This window comes from Ursus maritimus, unplaced genomic scaffold (assembly GCF_017311325.1).
Source record: "Ursus maritimus isolate PB19 unplaced genomic scaffold, ASM1731132v1 scaffold_23, whole genome shotgun sequence".
NCBI classification, from domain to species: Eukaryota; Metazoa; Chordata; class Mammalia; order Carnivora; family Ursidae; genus Ursus; species Ursus maritimus.
The window spans coordinates 34,356,599-34,372,764 of record NW_024424786.1 but is presented as its reverse complement, the minus strand read 5'-3'; the positions used below and the strand labels follow the sequence as shown (position 1 = coordinate 34,372,764).

The window sequence follows — 16,166 nt, the reverse complement described above, 5'->3', positions numbered from 1 at the left end:
GGTGGCACGGAGGCGCCCGTGGGGCTGAGGGGTCCTGCGCGGCCGCCAGCGCCGGAGCTGCAGCTGGAACCCGGATGTGCGGACCCGCAGCGCGCCCCGAGCGCTCTCCGCCCGGTGCACGGCGCCCCCAGCGGGCGCGGGGGGCCAGGCAGCGCCGCGCGCGAGCGGGTCCCCGGATCCCAGCTCCTAGCGCGGGACCGAGGGAACCCGAGTCCTCGGCGCAGCGTGGGCGGGGCTTTTTCGGGGGGCGGGGCCATCGGGGGCGGGGCGCTCCGAGGGGGCGCGCCAGACTGCAGTCTTGCTGGAGCGCACAGAAGCCCCCAAGCTCGGTCCCGAGATGACAGCCATGAAGCGGGTGGCGAAGGTAACGGCGGTCGGGCGACCCCTTTCTCATGGCTCCCCTTGCCTCCCTTGTCCTGCCCCCTGCATCCCCCCCCCCCGGCTCTCGGAGCGCGGTTATTTGTCGCTGTCACCGCCGCCCCGTCCGGAGGACGAGGGGGTCTGCGATAGGGGCAGCAGAGGGAGTTGAAGGAAGCCGTGGGGAGGGGGCTCTCGAGCGGGGCTGTCGCTGCCTCCCAGGGCTGTGCTGGGCATGGGGATGAGCCGGCTCTGCTTGGGCCGAACTGGTTTCGGTTTCTTTTCTCCTGCCAGAAACTTGTGATAACAATTGCTTGCGTCTCTAGGAGGTGCTGGAAAGGTTCTAGGAGCCAGGCGCTCTGCTGGGGCGGGGTGCGGGGTGTGTTTGTGTGTGTGTTAGGAACAGAGATACTGAGAACAAGGTCTTTGCCATGGAGTAGCTCATGCCCCGCCCCGAAATTGGGTACCTACATTTCTGGAGTCCTGAGAAGTATGGGGTGTTGAGTAGGAGTCAGGAACAAAGTTCCCTGGGTGTTCTCAGACGGAAAAGATGTCATGGCGGAGCTGGAAGGCGTCCTGGAGTAGGTGGCATGCATTCATTCCTTTTACAAATGTTTTGAAAACCTGTTATGTGCTGGCTCCTGTTCTAGGAAGTAGGGAGGCAGAGATGAGCAAAAATCTGCCCCCCCCCTTGAGCTTTCTTTCCAACCAGGGACACAATTTGAAGATTTATTTATTTTTATTTGAGAGAGGGAATCCCAAGCCGACTTCGTGCTTAGCACCGAGCCTAAGCTGGGGGCTCGATCCCACAACCCTGAGATCATGACCCTAGCAAGGGGAAATCAAGAGTCCACACTTAACCGACTGAGTCACACAGGTGCCCCTCCAATGAGGAACACAATTTGAAATGAGATCTGGGAGGATGGGAGGGGGACAAATTCCCCAAGAGGTGGGAAAACCCAGGGTGTTTGAAGGACTGCTGTGGAGCCGGGACTTGGGCATGATGAAATGGGTCTGACATGTCCCAGACTTTGACTGTCTTGAAAGTGCCCCTCCAGTGTGTAAAGCGGGGACAGGCTTCAGGGGGTGAGGAGGGCTGCTGGCTCCTCTCCACCTTTGAGAGATAGAGGGTCTCAGATTGGGGCATAGAGCTGGCTCAGCCCAGAAGGACTGAAATCTAGAGCTTAGCAACAAAACGGGGCAGAAGGTCCTTCTAGCCAAGGGGAAGAGCTAGGAGCCAGTATTTTTTCACACTGGCACCACGAAGTGCCAGGCACTTATAGTAGTTCATGAAATTCCCACAGCAACTCTGTGAGATAAATCTTATACCCCCATTTTACAGATGAGGACGTTGAGGCTCAGAGAGAATAAGTCGGTTGTCCAGGGGCACCCAGTAGGGTGTGATGGGGCTGGAATTGGAGCCCAGGTTGGTGGGGCTCCAACACGCAGGCTTGTCCAGTGGCCTCTTTACTTTCATTTTCTTTTCCTCTGAGTCAGGTGATTTCCTAGCTGGTCTTAGGAAAGAGCCTTGTGTCCTAGCTTGGGTTTCAGTATCCTCGGGCTTACAGAATCTTTTTTTTTTTTTAATTTTTTTATTATATTATGTTATTCACTATACAGTACATCCCTGGTTTCTGATGTAAAGTTCGATTCATTAGTTGCGTATAACACCCAGTGCACCATGCAATACGTGCCCTCCTTACTACCCATCACCAGCCTATCCCATTCCCCCACCCCCTTACAGAATCTTCTGGCAGAACTCCTTTACAACAGAAAAGCCCAAGCGATCCCAGTTATAGTGAAGCCGGGAAAATGTCCACTCCAGAGGTCTGTTTGACTTAGGGCTCCATTCCTGCCAAAGAGTCATAGATGATACTGCAGCTAGGACTCATGGGAAAAGATGCTCCTACTTTTGGAGTGAAAAATAATTGAGGGGCACGAGAAACAGTTTGTGGGTATGAACAGAGACAGAATATGGGCTGAGAGATAGGCGATGGGGCCAGGGTTGTGTTTCTATGTTGGGGGTGCAGGGAAAGTTCTCATGGTCCACAGTCTGAAGAGCCCCTCCCATACTGTGGACTGGGGTTGAGCTTTCTGTCTGCCTTTTTTTATACCATGATTTCTCAACCTTGTCACTGTTGACATCTGGGGCTGGATAATTCTTTGTAGGATGTCTGTCAGCATCCCTGGCCTCTGCCTACTAGAAGGTGATGGCACTTCCCCAATTTGTGACAACCCAAAATGGTTCTAGGCATTTGACCCCACCCCAAGGTCCACTGTGAGGTGGGGTCAAGTTGCCCCCAGTTGAAAACCAATGGTTTATACCCATTTGGTGTTCCAAAGGAAAATGGCCTGCCCTTGAATGTCTTTTTACTTGTTATTGTTGTTTGGTTTTCCAAAGAAAAGGTCTGTTGTCCTACAAGATGGCACCCCAAAAGGGGAAAGGGGTTCCTTGGTCAGATATGTTCGAGAAGTACTGCATGCTGTGGGCTCACATCTTGGTGATTCACGAGCCGCTTTACCTTTGTTTTCCAATGTGCTTGCTCACGGAACCTTTTTCCATCAATAACTAGTAAGCTTGCGTGGGGCACACTGTACGTGTTTGCTCTTATTGGGCGCTGCGCCTTGCTTGGTGCCTCGCCCCTTCTCTGCATGGCAGGCCCCTGTTTACTCTGCATGGCCTGGCTCAGTGCTCCCTTGTCCTGCTCTTCCCCAGTGTGTATCCATCCGCACACGTTCTTCGCATAGTCACATTCATGGTTCTGCCGTTCCTCCAGGGAGGGTCTTGAGGGCTGGGTCCTTCTCACTCAAGCGTCAATAGCGGATGCTCTGTGATGGGCCGGAGGGAGAATGCCGTGACGTCCTGGTGCCTGTGTTACATCTTGGGGCGGAGGTGGGCATGTGAGTCACTCCTTGTCCCCTTGGCTCTCTGCTTGGTGTGTAGAGCTCTCTTCTGCTGCAGGCTCCCTGAACCGTCTCCCTTCTCCAGCCCCAGCCTGGAGGAGTTTGTCTCTGCTGTCCACGCTGCCATGAGCACTGGAAGGGCCTGTCGTCATGCAGTGGCTGCCATGGGGGGCAAGGGGGGGAGAGTATCAGGACCTTGTGTCGCTCCAGGAGGAGAGCAAGAGGACAGAGGTACAGTGTGTAGTATCTTGGTTTTAGGAGGAAAGGCTCCAAAGAGAGTTTACTCCCAAGTGGTACTAATGTCTGGAAAGAAGGATCTTTATCTCTGCTCCCCGCCCCCCCCTCCCCAACCTGGTACCTACAGAGCTTGGTGAGGCTTAAGACACATAAGTCACTTAAAACACTCAGCACTGTGCTGGACACATTCTTTTTTTTTTTTTTTTTTCCTTTTTTTAAGATTTATTTATTGGGACACCTGGGTGGCTCAGTCAGTTGGTTGAGCGTCTGCCTTCAGCTCAGGTCATGTCCCAGGGTCCTGGGCCCCACGTCAGGCTCCCTGCTCAGTGGGGAGCCTGCTTCTCCCTCTCCCTCTGCTGTTCCCCCTACTTGTGCTCTCTCGTGCTCTGTCAAATAAATAAATAAAATCTTAAAAAAATTTTTTTATTTATTTTTTTGAGAGTGAGAGAGAGTGTGTGCAAGCAGGGGGAGGGCCAGAAGCAGACCCCCTGCTGAGCGGGAAGCCAGACCCCCCCCCCGGGAGGGGGGCTCAATCTCACGACCCTGAGATCATGACCTGAGCCGAAATCAAGAGTCAGACACGTACCCGACTGAGCTCCCCAGGCGCCCCTGTGCCTGGTACATTCTAAGGGCTCAGTAAATGAGGGCTCTGACTTTGCCAGCTTCTGTCCCTGAGGATGTCGTTTTTGGGACTTGGGACAGCTTGCTGCTGGGATCGGCGGACGGGTGGCTGCAGGAGGGGAGCCCAGCTACCTGCCCACCGCTGTGACTCCCCCCACCCCCCAGGAGCTGGAAGATCTTCAGGCAAAGCTTCCGCCGTACCTACGGGACCTGTTCAGCGACGACTCGGACGTCCTGGTGTGGCATGTGCTCCTCCTGCCCGTGAGTGTCCCCGGGAACCATGGCCTTCGACCAGGGGGGACGGGCCAGGGGCAAGTGCAGGGAGGCTTAGGACTGGGCCAGAGTCTCCCCTGCCTTAGAGCCCCTTTTTGACTGGAGGTCAGTCATTGGTGGAGGTCTCTGGATTGATTGCTTCTGAGGTCAGAGCAGGCTAATGAAGAGGCTAAAAAAACTTCTGGATTTAGTAGGAGACTCTTTCCTCAAACCAGTGTCACCAAGCCCACCACAGAAGCGTCAGTAGACAAACGGCTTCGAAAGAAGAAAACAGATCTCTTGGGCCTTTGTCGAGAGGTGGGGATAAACTGCCTGTTTTTCACAGTTGGCGGAATTTGCCCTCTCCAACCTAAAATGTATTTTGATTTCTTTTAAAGATCATATTTCAGACAAGGATAGTTTTTTATTTCAGTATAGTTCACAGAGAATGATATGTGAGTTTCAGGTGTATAATATAGTGACCAGACAACGACTGTTACGAATGACAACCGAGATAACGCATCTCTACTATTCTGATTTTTCTCCATTTATTAGAGCTCTCTCAGTAAAATCTCCCCCTGAAAGCAGTATTCTAGAAGACCTGTCTGAGTGCAAGATTTCTATTTTATCATTAATAGACTGACGATATTTTCTGTGGGGAGTCATCTACACACCTCTAGTTACATGGACATAAATATTAAAACAGTGAAACTTTATGGTAGTTCTTTGGAATATAAAGAGAACAATTCATTTTGATTATTTAGAATTTGGACTTTTTTTTTTTTTAAGATTTTATTTATTTATTTGTCAGAGAGAGAGAGAGAGCACAAGCAGAGGGAGCCACAGGCAGAGGGAGAAGCAGGCTCTCTGAGGAGCAAGGAGCCCAGTGCGGGGCTCGATCCCAGGACTCTGGGATCATGACCTGAGCCGAAGGCGGACATCTGTCATGTCCTGTGGGCTGCTGGGTTTAAAGCAATCCATTTACCTAGCTTGAAGTGAGGACACCTGCTCTGGGCCTCAGGTGCCAGAGGACAAAGGTTCGAGAAGGTACTCCAGGGACAGGTTAGATCCCCAAGGAGGCTAGCTCTGAGGGATGAGCGTGCAGCTGGGGGAACAAGTCAGAAGGAAGAAGGTGGATGACAGGGACACCTGGGGAAGGTCACATTGCAGAGGATACTGTGAAATCAGAGGACTCTGATGATTGTCAAGACCAAGGTGGCTGGTCTTCTGGTCTGAGCACAATTCCACTGTGTGGAGGGGTGTCCCTGCCCCACCACCAAGCAGTTCTCAGGACACCAGCTGGGTGTCCTACTCTATAACTCACTTCTGACACCATCTACCTGGAGATAGCGTCAGATCCCACAGATTAAGGGCCTGGTCCCAAAAGACTGTTTCCCCGGCACACACGTCCTGCCTCCCCTCAGAGGTCAGTCTCGAGTCCAGGCTGCTTCTGACCAAATGGCTAGAAATCAGAGGTTCCCATGACCCCTTCTTCGGGCTCAATTACTTTGCTAGAGTGACTCACAGAACGCAGAAACATTTTCCTTCCTAGATGACCAGTTTATGATGAAAGGTTATAAAGCAGAACAGCCAGAGGGAAGAGAGGCCAGGGCAAGACATGGGGGAAGGGCACAGGGCTTCCCACCCTCTCTGGGCACGCCACCCTCCCCACACCTCCACCTGTTCTCCAGCCCAGAAGTTCTCTGAACCCCGCCCTTTTGGGTTTTTATGGAGGCTTTATTACATAAACACAATCGATTAAATCATCAATTAAACTGGAGCCATTCTCCCCTCCAACCCTTTAACCCCAGGGTTGGCTCCCCTGCCTACAGCACGCCCACCCCCGTCCTTAGGAGCCTCCAAAAGCCATTTCATTAACATAACAAAAGACATTCCAAGGGTTTTGAGAGCTGTGAGCCAGGCACTGTGGACAAAGACCAGTTATATATGAGAAATATATCTGAAGGATCAAGTATCTTTTTCTTATAAATCACAATAGCACAGTAGTTGTGCCCCCAGGAACTAACCAGAGACCTTCCAGCCAGACAGGGGTCCTGAGCAAGCATGCTAGGTGGGAAGAATCTGGGATTGGGGGACCAAGGATTGATGCAGAACAGCCAGCTAAGGGGGCCCAACGGTGCCTGGTGGAGCCATAAAAGAGGCATGGTTGGCGGGCAGGGGAAGGAGAACCCAGATTCTGGTCTGTGGGACGAGCCGACAGATTGCCCCTCAAAAGCTCAGTTTCGGGGCGCCTGGGTGGCACAGCGGTTAGGCGTCTGCCTTCGGCTCAGGGCGTGATCCCGGCGTTATGGGATCGAGCCCCACATCAGGCTCTTCCGCTATGAGCCTGCTTCTTCCTCTCCCACTCCCCCTGCTTGTGTTCCCTCTCTCGCTGGCTGTCTCTATCTCTGTCGAATAAATAAATAAAATCTTTAAAAAAAAAAAAAAAGAAAAAAGAAGAGCTCAGTTTCGATATACACGCTCAGTAAGGTGGCCCCACTTGTCACCTTGTAAAAAAGCTGACAGCAGGAGGAGCCTTTGCAAGCTCATAGTAAGAGCTCCCATTCACTGAGAACCCCTGTGGCCCGAGCACTGTTTCCAGGACGTCGAATGAGCTGTCCTGCTGAAATCCTCTCAACCACCCCACCGGGGAAGACTGACATCTTTTCACAGTTGAGGAAATGGAAGCCAAGGGGGTTGAGTGACTTGTCGCGCAGAAGGTCGCACAGCATAAGGTGGCCAAGCTGGAAGAACAGCCGAGTGCACTTTCTAAACCCCAACCCCAGGGAAATAGGACTTTCTCAGCTAACCCAGGGTACAGTATGAAGCTGTCGGGTCCAACTTCTTCATGTTACAGATAGGAAACGGATTCGCGGAGGAGCTCCAAGCCACGCCACGGGCTCGAGGCAGAGCTGGGATGGGTTCCCAGGGCCCTGCTCCAAGGCTCCGTGGTCTCCTTCCTCTGTTAGCACCCAGGAAGCCCGGCCTGAACCCCTGTAGACAGGACACATGGACATTCTCCCATCCTTTCCTGAGGCCTCACCCTTGGCCCTGTCTCTACTTTACAGGCCCCAAGCTCCTCTTAATCAAAAATGGGAACACTGAGACCTTTTCCTTCTCTGCCCTGTGGTCATCCCCTCTATCTCAGACACACCCAGGACCGCCCTGGCTCCCATTTTGTCCTCTGCTAACCAAGAGGATCTCTCGTACGACCTTGACCCTGGGCTTACATCCGTATGTCGTTCTGGCTGTCTTTGTCCTGTCTTCTCAGTAACGAAGTTTCTGAAAGGATCTGGAGCTTTGGAACCAGCCAGAAGCCCCTGGGCTCTGTGCTGGGGTCACCTGAGTTCCAGGGCTCCCCTCTTCTAGGAGCATAGACTAGAGCTCATGTGTGGAGACGGAGTCACTGGCGCTGGGTTCCCATCCAGTGCTCCACTGTGACCCTGGGCAAGTTACAGACATTGAACTTGAGTTTCCTCACCATAATACAGAGGCTAATAGTGGTGAGTTTTCATAACCCTTACCATTATTAGCTGACACAAAGATAGTGCTTTCTGTGTGCTAGGCCCTGCTCTAAGCCCTTAACATAAATTAGTCCTCACATAACCTCTGGGAAGAAGTCTGTTATCATTCTCATATGGAAGCACAGAGAGGTTAAGTTACTTGCATAAGGTCACACAGCTAGAGAATGGCAAAGCCAAGATTTACTGAGGGGCGGGGGGCTCCAGAGTTCATGTCACCCTACCCTGTGCTGCATGGACTAATGTGTGTCAAGCCCTTAACACAAGGTGGCACGGGGTAGGTGCCCAGGAAAGTCTTCAGGTTGCTTGAAGTCTGGAGGACCTTCTACTGGTTCCTGGCAACCTGTCATTCCAGCCCCTGAATTCTTTCTTTTTTAAAAGTTTTTTTTTTTTTATCATGGTAAAGTACACAATATTTACCAATCTAACCCTTTTTATCTTTTTAAAGATTTTATTTATTCATTTGAGAGGGAAGTCGGGGAGAGGGAGAGGGACAAGCAGACTCCATGCAGAGCTGGGAGCCTGACGAGGGGCTTGATCCCAGGGCACCGAGATCATGACCTGAGCTGAAACCAAGAGTCAGATGCTTCACCAGCTGAGCCACAGCCCCCCCTTCTTTTTCTTTTCTTTTTATTGTATCTCTCTGAGAAGAGAGACGTTAGCTGAACCCACTGTGCTCATCATTTTACTGTATAGGTAAATGAAACCATTACGCTGTACACCTTAAATGTATACAGTGATGTCTATCAATTATTTTTCAATAAAACTGGAAAAAAGTTAATTTTCAAAAAACCAAAAAAAAGCAGAGAGAGTCCCTAGAGCTCGTCTAGTCAAACTGGACCCCGTCTTCAATGAGGAAACAGGCCCAGGGTGAGGGCCGGGATCCGACTTTGGGGCCTCCCAGGCCAGTGTTCTTCTGTGACTCTTCCATGAATCTGTGGCTCGGTCACCAAGTGAGTGCCGGTGCTGCCTGTGTCCATTCACGGTCCTACCCGGGAGTGCAGCAGACGGTGCGTGGGGGCCCGCGGTGAGGTGGGGAGAGGAGGGGCCAGACCAGGGCCCTAGGAGGAAACCAGTCTTTTCAGAGCAGTGTGTCTTGGAGCAGAGCTTGACCCCTTCTCTTGCACAGGAGAAACCCCCCTACAACCTCAAGGCCTTCCACCTGCGCATCGACTTCCCTGAGGACTATCCGTTCAAGGCTCCTACGGTGACATTCACCACCAGGATCTACCACCCCAACGTGGGCCACAACGGACGGGTTTGCCTGCCCATCACCAGCCGTGAGAACTGGAAGCCTCACACCAAGACCTGCCAAGGTGGGGCTGGGCCTCGCCTAACAGGAGGGACTGATCCTGGATGTGGGGTCATGGGACTGTTTTGGAGTCAGGAAAGCCCCAAAGAGAGGAGATAAAAATTGCGGGTCTCAACAGAGCCTGCCTTTGGATAGAAGGGATGCGTCCTGAGGTCCTGGGCTGGCTGACCTGGTCCTGGCCCGGCTCTTCTACCGGGGCAGGTGCGACAGAGCCGCGTGGCTATGGCTCATGGGAGAGAGAAGCAGTGGCCTGTAGCGGGAAGGGCTCTGCTGCTCTGTCTGCGGACCTTGGTGAGGTCTGTCCCTTCCCAGGCTCAGTGCCCTAAATGACAGTCGAGGGGACTGGCCCGATAACGGCAGTACACATCGAGTAAGCACTGTGAGCACTGTGCTGGGAGCTTCTCACACTGACTGCACCCCGTCCCAGCAAGCCCATGTGTGGTGCTCTCATCGCCCACTGAGTAGGTGAGGACCCCGGGGCACGTGGCAGGTAAAGCACTTGCCTACGGTCATACAGCTGGCAAGTGGCCGAGCTGGGATTCGAAGCCGGGCTTGGCTGACTCTAGAACAGCACCACCCAGCAGAACGTTCTGCAGTGATGGAAATGTTCTATAGCTGCACAGTCCAATTCCCAATTCCCACATGTGGCTACTGAGCACCTGAAAAGTGGCTAATGTGATGGAGGAACTGAATTCCTCATTGCAGTTAATTTTAATGCGTTTCAACTTAGATATCTACATGTATCGGATAGTGGCTACCTTGTATATTAGACGGTGCATTTCTAGAGCCCATGAGTGCAATCTACGTGCAGTCTGTCCTGCTTCTGGACCAGCTCAGGAGTGCTTTTTTTTTTGTTAATTAATTAATTACTTTTTTAAGAGAGAGAGAGAGAGTGTGTGTGTGTTTGCACGAGTGGGGGTAAGAGTGGGGGGAGGAAGAGGGGGAGAATCTCAAGCAGACTCCCCACTGCGAGAGGAGCCTGACTCGGGGCTTGATCTCGTGACCCTGAAATCATGACCTGAGATCACGAGCTGAGCTGAAATCAAGAGTCAGAGGCTTCACCCAGGCTGAGGCACCTGGGCGCCCCCACCAGCTCAAGAGATCTTAGCCTGGGGAACAAGGATCCCCGGGGAGAAGGTGGAGGGGTCCCCGGGGACTGTGGAACATGTCCAAAGGCATATTTGCGCGTGTTCATACGGGTACATGGACCACTGCCTTCACCGGGTTCCCAGAGGCCTCTGTGAAAGATCGGGAGCCATGGGGCAGTAGTGGTTTCCAGTCTTTAGGCTCAGAACCCTTTTGCCCAAATAAAACTTGATTTATTGAGAATCCTAATATCAAACAGAAAAACAGAGAAGGGAGTGGGACCCCGAAACCCCATTTATCTCATTGACCCCCATGATGGGAAGCTTCTCTGAAGCCACAGAACGTAGTTTGAAAGCTCTGGTGTAGCCAGTCAGGGCTTTGGGCGTCATCAGTGAGGAACGAGGGGCACTTGGCTCGTCATAGAGTCAGCCTCATCCTGAGAGATGGAACCTCCTTGGGAGTCCCCCGCGGAGTGAGTGTGGAATGCCGGGGGATCTGCGGTGGGCTGCCATCGCCTGCTTCCCAGGATTTTTCTCTCATCCTGCTGTCCTGATCTGGCCTCTCTCCCCAGTCTTGGAGGCCCTCAGCGTGCTGGTGAATAGACCGGACCTGGAGCAGCCGGTTCGGGTGGAGCTCGCCGATCTGCTGGTACAGAACCCTGAGCTGTTCACCCGAGAGGCCAGAGACTTCACCCTCAAGTATGGAGCAGACCGACCCTCCTGACCGTTCTCACCCCTCTCTGAGCAGGAGCCTCTGCGTGATGGACGGACACTTCTCATGGACTGGGGGCCAGAGCCCCCTCCTTTGTTTCGTATTTTCCTTCATAGATTATTAGTCGTGTGTGTGTGTGTGTGTGTGTGTGTGTGTGTGTGGTGTGGGCCCATGCCCAGTTCACCTGGCCGCAGGTGGGCTTTTCCTGGTCTCTTTCTCTGCCCCAGAGCCAGAGGAATTCACCACGGGACAGTTAGGGGCCAGCTCTCCAGCGCTCTAGGGCATGGAAATCCTGGTCTCACTAACTGCTCCTTCTTACAGACACAGGTCATCTCCCAGGCCAGTGGGCAGGAAATGGGCAGGAAATGAGCCCAGAACCAACCAGAATCCCCGCAGGGCCCAGGGATCAGGGGGCAGAGGGCACGTGGGGAGTATGCATGGGGGGCAGGGCACTCAGAATCATATTTACAATTGAGTGATTTGTTTATTGAGTGACTGAAGTCGGCCCCACTGCTAATGGGTACTACAGGTCTAGATTTAGGTGCTAAACCTTTCCTTCTCCACTGATAAATCACAAAATGAAGAATTTCCATCCCGGAAATCTGACTACATAGTTTGGTTTTGTTTTTTAAAATTATTACTTATTTGAGAGAGAGAGAGCGCACACATGAGTAGGGAGAGGGGCAGAGAGAGAGGGAGAGAATCTCAAGCAGACTCCCTGCTGTGCGTGGAGCCTGACACAGGCTCCATCTCATGACCCTGAGATCACGACCTGAGCGGAAACCAAGACTCAGGCTCTCAATCAACTGAGCCACCCAGGTGCCCCTGACCACGTGTTTTAAACTCTTTTTTTTTTCCTTTTTCTAAAGATTTTATTTATTTGGAAGAATGCATGCACAAGCGGGGGGTGGGGGGCGGGCGGCAGAGGGAGACGGAGAGAGAATCTCAAGCAGATTCTATGCTGAGCGTGGAGCCCAATGCGGGGCTCGATCCCAGGACTCGGAGATCATGACGTGGGCCCAAACCAAGACTCAGCTGCTTAACCGACTAAGCCACCCCCTGACTACATGGTTTTAAGACCACTTGCAATCCCATTAGGTTGCCGGTTTCTGGGGGCCAGCCTTCAGGCTGGGAGGAGTGCCCTCCCCAGCTTCCAATCCAGGGGGACCACAGAAACCATCTGCTTGTCCACCCATTAAAGTCACAGATGAACTTGGAGCCTGGCTGAGTGTTCGCTGAGAGGACGGGTGGTTTCGCCAGGAGAAGGTGAGGCTGAGGGTTAGCTGCTGTCTACTGTCTACCCCAGAACAGACGGCTCACGGGGCTTCAAGCCTCGTGTAACCCCGAACACTGTGGGGAAAACTGGCCTGAGGGACTAGGCTGTCAACCTGTCCACAGGGGGAGGAGCACCCCTATTTTACAGACGAGGCAACTGAGGCACGGAGTGCTGCGGTGGATGGCCGCGTCTGCTCTGCCCGTCGGGGCCCGGTCCAAGCCCTCGGCCGCGTGCCCAGCCGGCTGGGTTTTGTTCCTCTGTTGCGCATGAGCTGTTCTCGTCAGCACCCACGCTCCGAAGGGCTGATGAAGGCAGACAGGCCTGTTAGCAGGAAGTTTTAAGCAGCTCAGGGGCTCGTCTCTAATGAACAATGGAACAGCAAAAACAAGCCAGAACTCCAGCCGGCACAGAGGGATTAACTTCACCCGAAGGAAGGACGTTCAGGCAGCTGCAGTCTAAGCTGCTGGGAAGCTGCCGCTTGTCAGGGACGGAGTGCGGGGTGTCTCCCCCAGGCCCTGCTAACCGAGTTCGAGATTTCCAGAGAACCTTCTGTCCCAGCACCCAATCTGGGGAAGTGTGGAAAGAGGGAAGAGAATCAGGAAAAGCGCCACCAATGGCTCGAAATGTACAGATGTGCTTACTTTTGGCCTGACTTGCCGAACGCTTAAAGTGACAGGCACCGGGCAAGGCTGTCGGCTCGTTTCATTATCTCATTCAACCCTCACAACACCTCCATCAGGTTTGGACTCCTGTTATCCCTGTTCAGATGGTAAACTGAGGCTCAGAGAGGTTAACTCACTGGCCCAAGGTCACACAGCTGCTTAGCAGGGCCATTGCCCTTTCCCAAATGCCCGTCCCGGTTGTTGAGAAGATCGTGTCGGGTGAGGAACCCTGGCGGCCGGGGTTTATTATTCCAGAGGGAGTGAGGTTCCCGGGCGGGGGATGGAGGGTGCACTGAGGGGCCAGACAGGATTTTATAAAAGTACTTTTAATGCATTTAAGACTGGTGCCACCTGCCCTGGCTCGAGCCCCAGCTCTGCCCACCTCCACCCACAGGGCCGGTCTGCTCCTCATTTCTTCTTGGTCTTCACCAGCCCCTTCTGCACAAGGCTGCGGTACAGCTCCTGGATGTAAGTGTAGACGCACTTGGAGTCCGGCACCGCCAGTCGCACCATGTCGTCCACCTCCAGCAGCTGGGCACAGTCGGCCAGTTTCCTGAGGGGTGGGGGGTGGGAATGGCTGAGCAGCCCAGCTAAAGCTGACGGATGTGGCCGCCCCGGGGGGCGGGGACAGCCCAGCCAGAATGAAACCCACAGAATCGTGTATGTTGGAGCCGGGAGGTCATCTAGGCCGACCAACCCATTGTGCAGATGAGGTCAGTGAGCCCCTGCCAGTCCCAACTCAAATGCAGCTTGGTCTGATCTGGCCAAAGCACACGTATGTCAAGGCCAAAGGGAGTGACACAGCTGGGACTCAATCCCAGGCTTGCCTCTGGCATCCTTGCCCTGAAGCTGGGTCTCGGCAGTCCCAGCCTATCAGACTGCCATGGGTGCTGGCAGTGGGAGAATCCAGGGTCCCAGCAGAAACCCCCTCTTGGGGCAGAGACAGCTAGGCTGAGACCCAAGCCGGACTGGTCTGAGAGCAGGGGGAGGGGCACAGGCTGGAGGATTTCCAAGAACGGGACATGCTCCCTGCAACCAGTGCGGTGATCTCCACTCCTGGGGGTGGGTCAGGGTGCTGTCCCCCTACACACGAGACGCTTCATTCCCACTTGGCCTGAGGAGTGGCGGGGGCGGGGCGAGCACTAGCTGTTCCCCTGCATCCCAGGATTCCACGGGAATCCAGTGAGTTCTAGAACAGGGGCAGTGGGAGGTGATGGCTGGGGCAGGGGCCCCCTTACTTCACACAATCTTCACACCAAACCCAAAGAGAAGGGAAGTCAGCTGCCAAGAGTCACAGAGCTAAGAAGGGGGGGCAAGATTCGAATTCAGCAGGTCAGCCCCTCCATCCTGTGGCCCCATGCATCCCTACCAACAGCTCTCCCTTTTCACTGCTGCCTGATGCCTCCTGGCAGGCTGGTCCTTGTCACCTGATTATTCATTTTGCCTGCCCCAGGCTCTGCCTGGCTTGGAACCGAGGCAAGGCAGCTGCAGGAGGACAATGACCTATGTCCTGCAGGCCAGGGACACTGGGTTCCTGGCACTCAGAGCTCTCGACTGGCAGTGTCACATCCATGTCACGGCTCTGCCAGGGCCCTCCTGTATGAACCTAGGACATCGAGGGACCTCACTACTCACACCCGCACTCTAAGACTGCTGAGAGGACAGAATGAAATGACCCAAGGAAAGCTCTTACAGGACGCCTGGCACCTATTCACCCTCGATTCACGGGGCTGGTCGTCAACATTAAAGGTGCTTCTGAACCAGAGCAGGACCTGGCACTCCTGACCCCCTCGGCTTTCCACCCCAGGGCACGCATCCCATTCCTCACAGGAAAATGTGAAACTGGAAGGGATCTTCTGGAATATCAAGCCTGGTGGTTTTCAGATTCCATCCTTGGTGCCCTAGGGATCCATATATGTGCCTTGGGGAGCGTCTTGGGAAGAGTGCTGGGCGCTGAGCTGGCATGCTCCAGGAACCCCTCCCAACCTAGAAAGGTCCCCTTTTGAGTGATGACATTGATCACAACTCCACATCCATCTTCTCATTTTGCCCCTGGGGGACACGCGGGCCCAGAGAGGGGAACGTGCTTCCCCAGGCCTGGTCTAGATCAGAGGGCTCCGTGTTCCAGCCCCAATGCTGACGTCCCCAGTGACTCCCTCCCTGTCCCAGGGCTTTGGAAGTGCCCTCATCTGTCCACTCTGGGGCCTCAGAGTTGACCTCAATCTTCTGCATAATCGATTTCTACTAGGTGGCTCAGAAGCCTCGGGGGGGGGTGGCTCGAGAGAAGGGGTGCTCCTGGCATGTGCTCCTTGGGAGCCCTAAGGCCATCAGGGTGCATTCAGGCCTCCCAGTAGGTAGGGACAGAGGCCTCCAGCTGAGGCCAGCTCTCGTGCTTTGGTGGGGAGAGCACCTCCCCTTCCACCACCACCGGGCAGCCGCATCTTTGCCTCTCAGGTTCTTCCTCGGGCCTCGCTGTTCCTCACACTCTTCCTGCTTTTCCAATACCCCGTTCTCCATCCCACCACCACCACCCCTGGCATCCAGCTGTATGAGCCTCAGCAAGAAATCCCCCTCCAGATTCCAAAGTGGCGAATAATTACCGTAAAAGCTGTGGTATCATCCATCATCATATAGGAACGACAGCTCAGAAAAATTTTTGGAGCGTTTACTGTGGGCGAGGCACTGCTCTAGAGACTTCACCTAATCACCTACTCAATTCTCACAGTAGCCGTGCGGACGAGGAAACGTCGCGCCCATTTTACAGATCAGGACGTGAAGGCTCAGAGAGGTAAAGGCGCCTGTTCAAGAGCACACCGCTAAGAAATGGCCGTGTCAGACCAGCCGCGTCTAAACAGCAGGCCTGCCACTTGGCTACGGCCTGCGTTCTCTTCTGGGCACCGCCCCGTGCCCCCTGCCCCCTGCCCCCCGCGTTACATTTCACACGGAGGGGTGTGCTTATGACCCATCTCGCCCTTTAGACTCTAAGCCGCGACAAGCAGAGATTCTGCCCGGTTCGCCCACAGCTGCGACCTGACACAGTTCCTGAGGCTCAAACAGCGTCTGTTGGATTCGTGACCGTGACCGTGTGGCTGGTTGAGCCGCCCGCTACTCCGGGTGTGAATCCAGCGCGCCTGCGCCCCTGCGCGCTCCGGAGCGGCTCCCTGAGCTCCCCCCACCACCGCGCTCTCCGTGCTCCCCAGGGCGCATCTCCCAAGCCCCCCCCCCCC

The 16,166-nt window shown here is 54.1% G+C and overlaps 2 protein-coding genes across 3 annotated transcripts in view; one reads left to right on the top strand and one right to left on the bottom strand.

The window, feature by feature from the left end:
* The first annotated feature begins 248 nt into the window (after positions 1 to 248).
* On the top strand, positions 249 to 11,607 carry UBE2L6 (ubiquitin conjugating enzyme E2 L6). Of its 2 annotated transcripts, none has more exons than XM_040639129.1 (4): positions 249 to 364; positions 4,285 to 4,380; positions 9,022 to 9,208; positions 10,862 to 11,607. In XM_040639129.1, exons 1-4 carry the CDS (start codon positions 338 to 340, stop codon positions 11,011 to 11,013), a joined length of 462 nt encoding a protein of 153 aa, XP_040495063.1. In that variant the 5' UTR covers positions 249 to 337; the 3' UTR covers positions 11,014 to 11,607. The 2 variants fall into 2 exon arrangements, with proteins under 2 accessions (XP_040495063.1, XP_040495062.1); XM_040639128.1 differs by having other exon boundaries at positions 271 to 364; positions 4,201 to 4,380.
* Positions 11,608 to 13,347: 1,740 nt separating this feature from the next.
* SMTNL1 (smoothelin like 1) overlaps positions 13,348 to 16,166 on the bottom strand; it is a 5,976-nt gene continuing 3,157 nt past the window's right edge. Inside the window, exon 7 of the mRNA XM_040639127.1 lies at positions 13,348 to 13,492. Within this exon, the coding sequence (XP_040495061.1) occupies positions 13,348 to 13,492 (145 nt within the window). The remainder of the gene's footprint in view (positions 13,493 to 16,166) is intronic.

What these genes read in the sequence shown, in the direction of transcription:
- UBE2L6 (XM_040639128.1), top strand. Translation starts at nt 338, where the DNA reads ATGACAGCCATGAAGCGGGTGGCGAAG. An exon ending in GGCATGTGCTCCTCCTGCCC is followed by an intron (nt 4,381 to 9,021) that starts GTGAGTGTCCCC and finishes TCTCTTGCACAG; the next exon opens with GAGAAACCCCCCTACAACCT. An exon ending in TCACACCAAGACCTGCCAAG is followed by an intron (nt 9,209 to 10,861) that starts GTGGGGCTGGGC and finishes CTCTCTCCCCAG; the next exon opens with TCTTGGAGGCCCTCAGCGTG.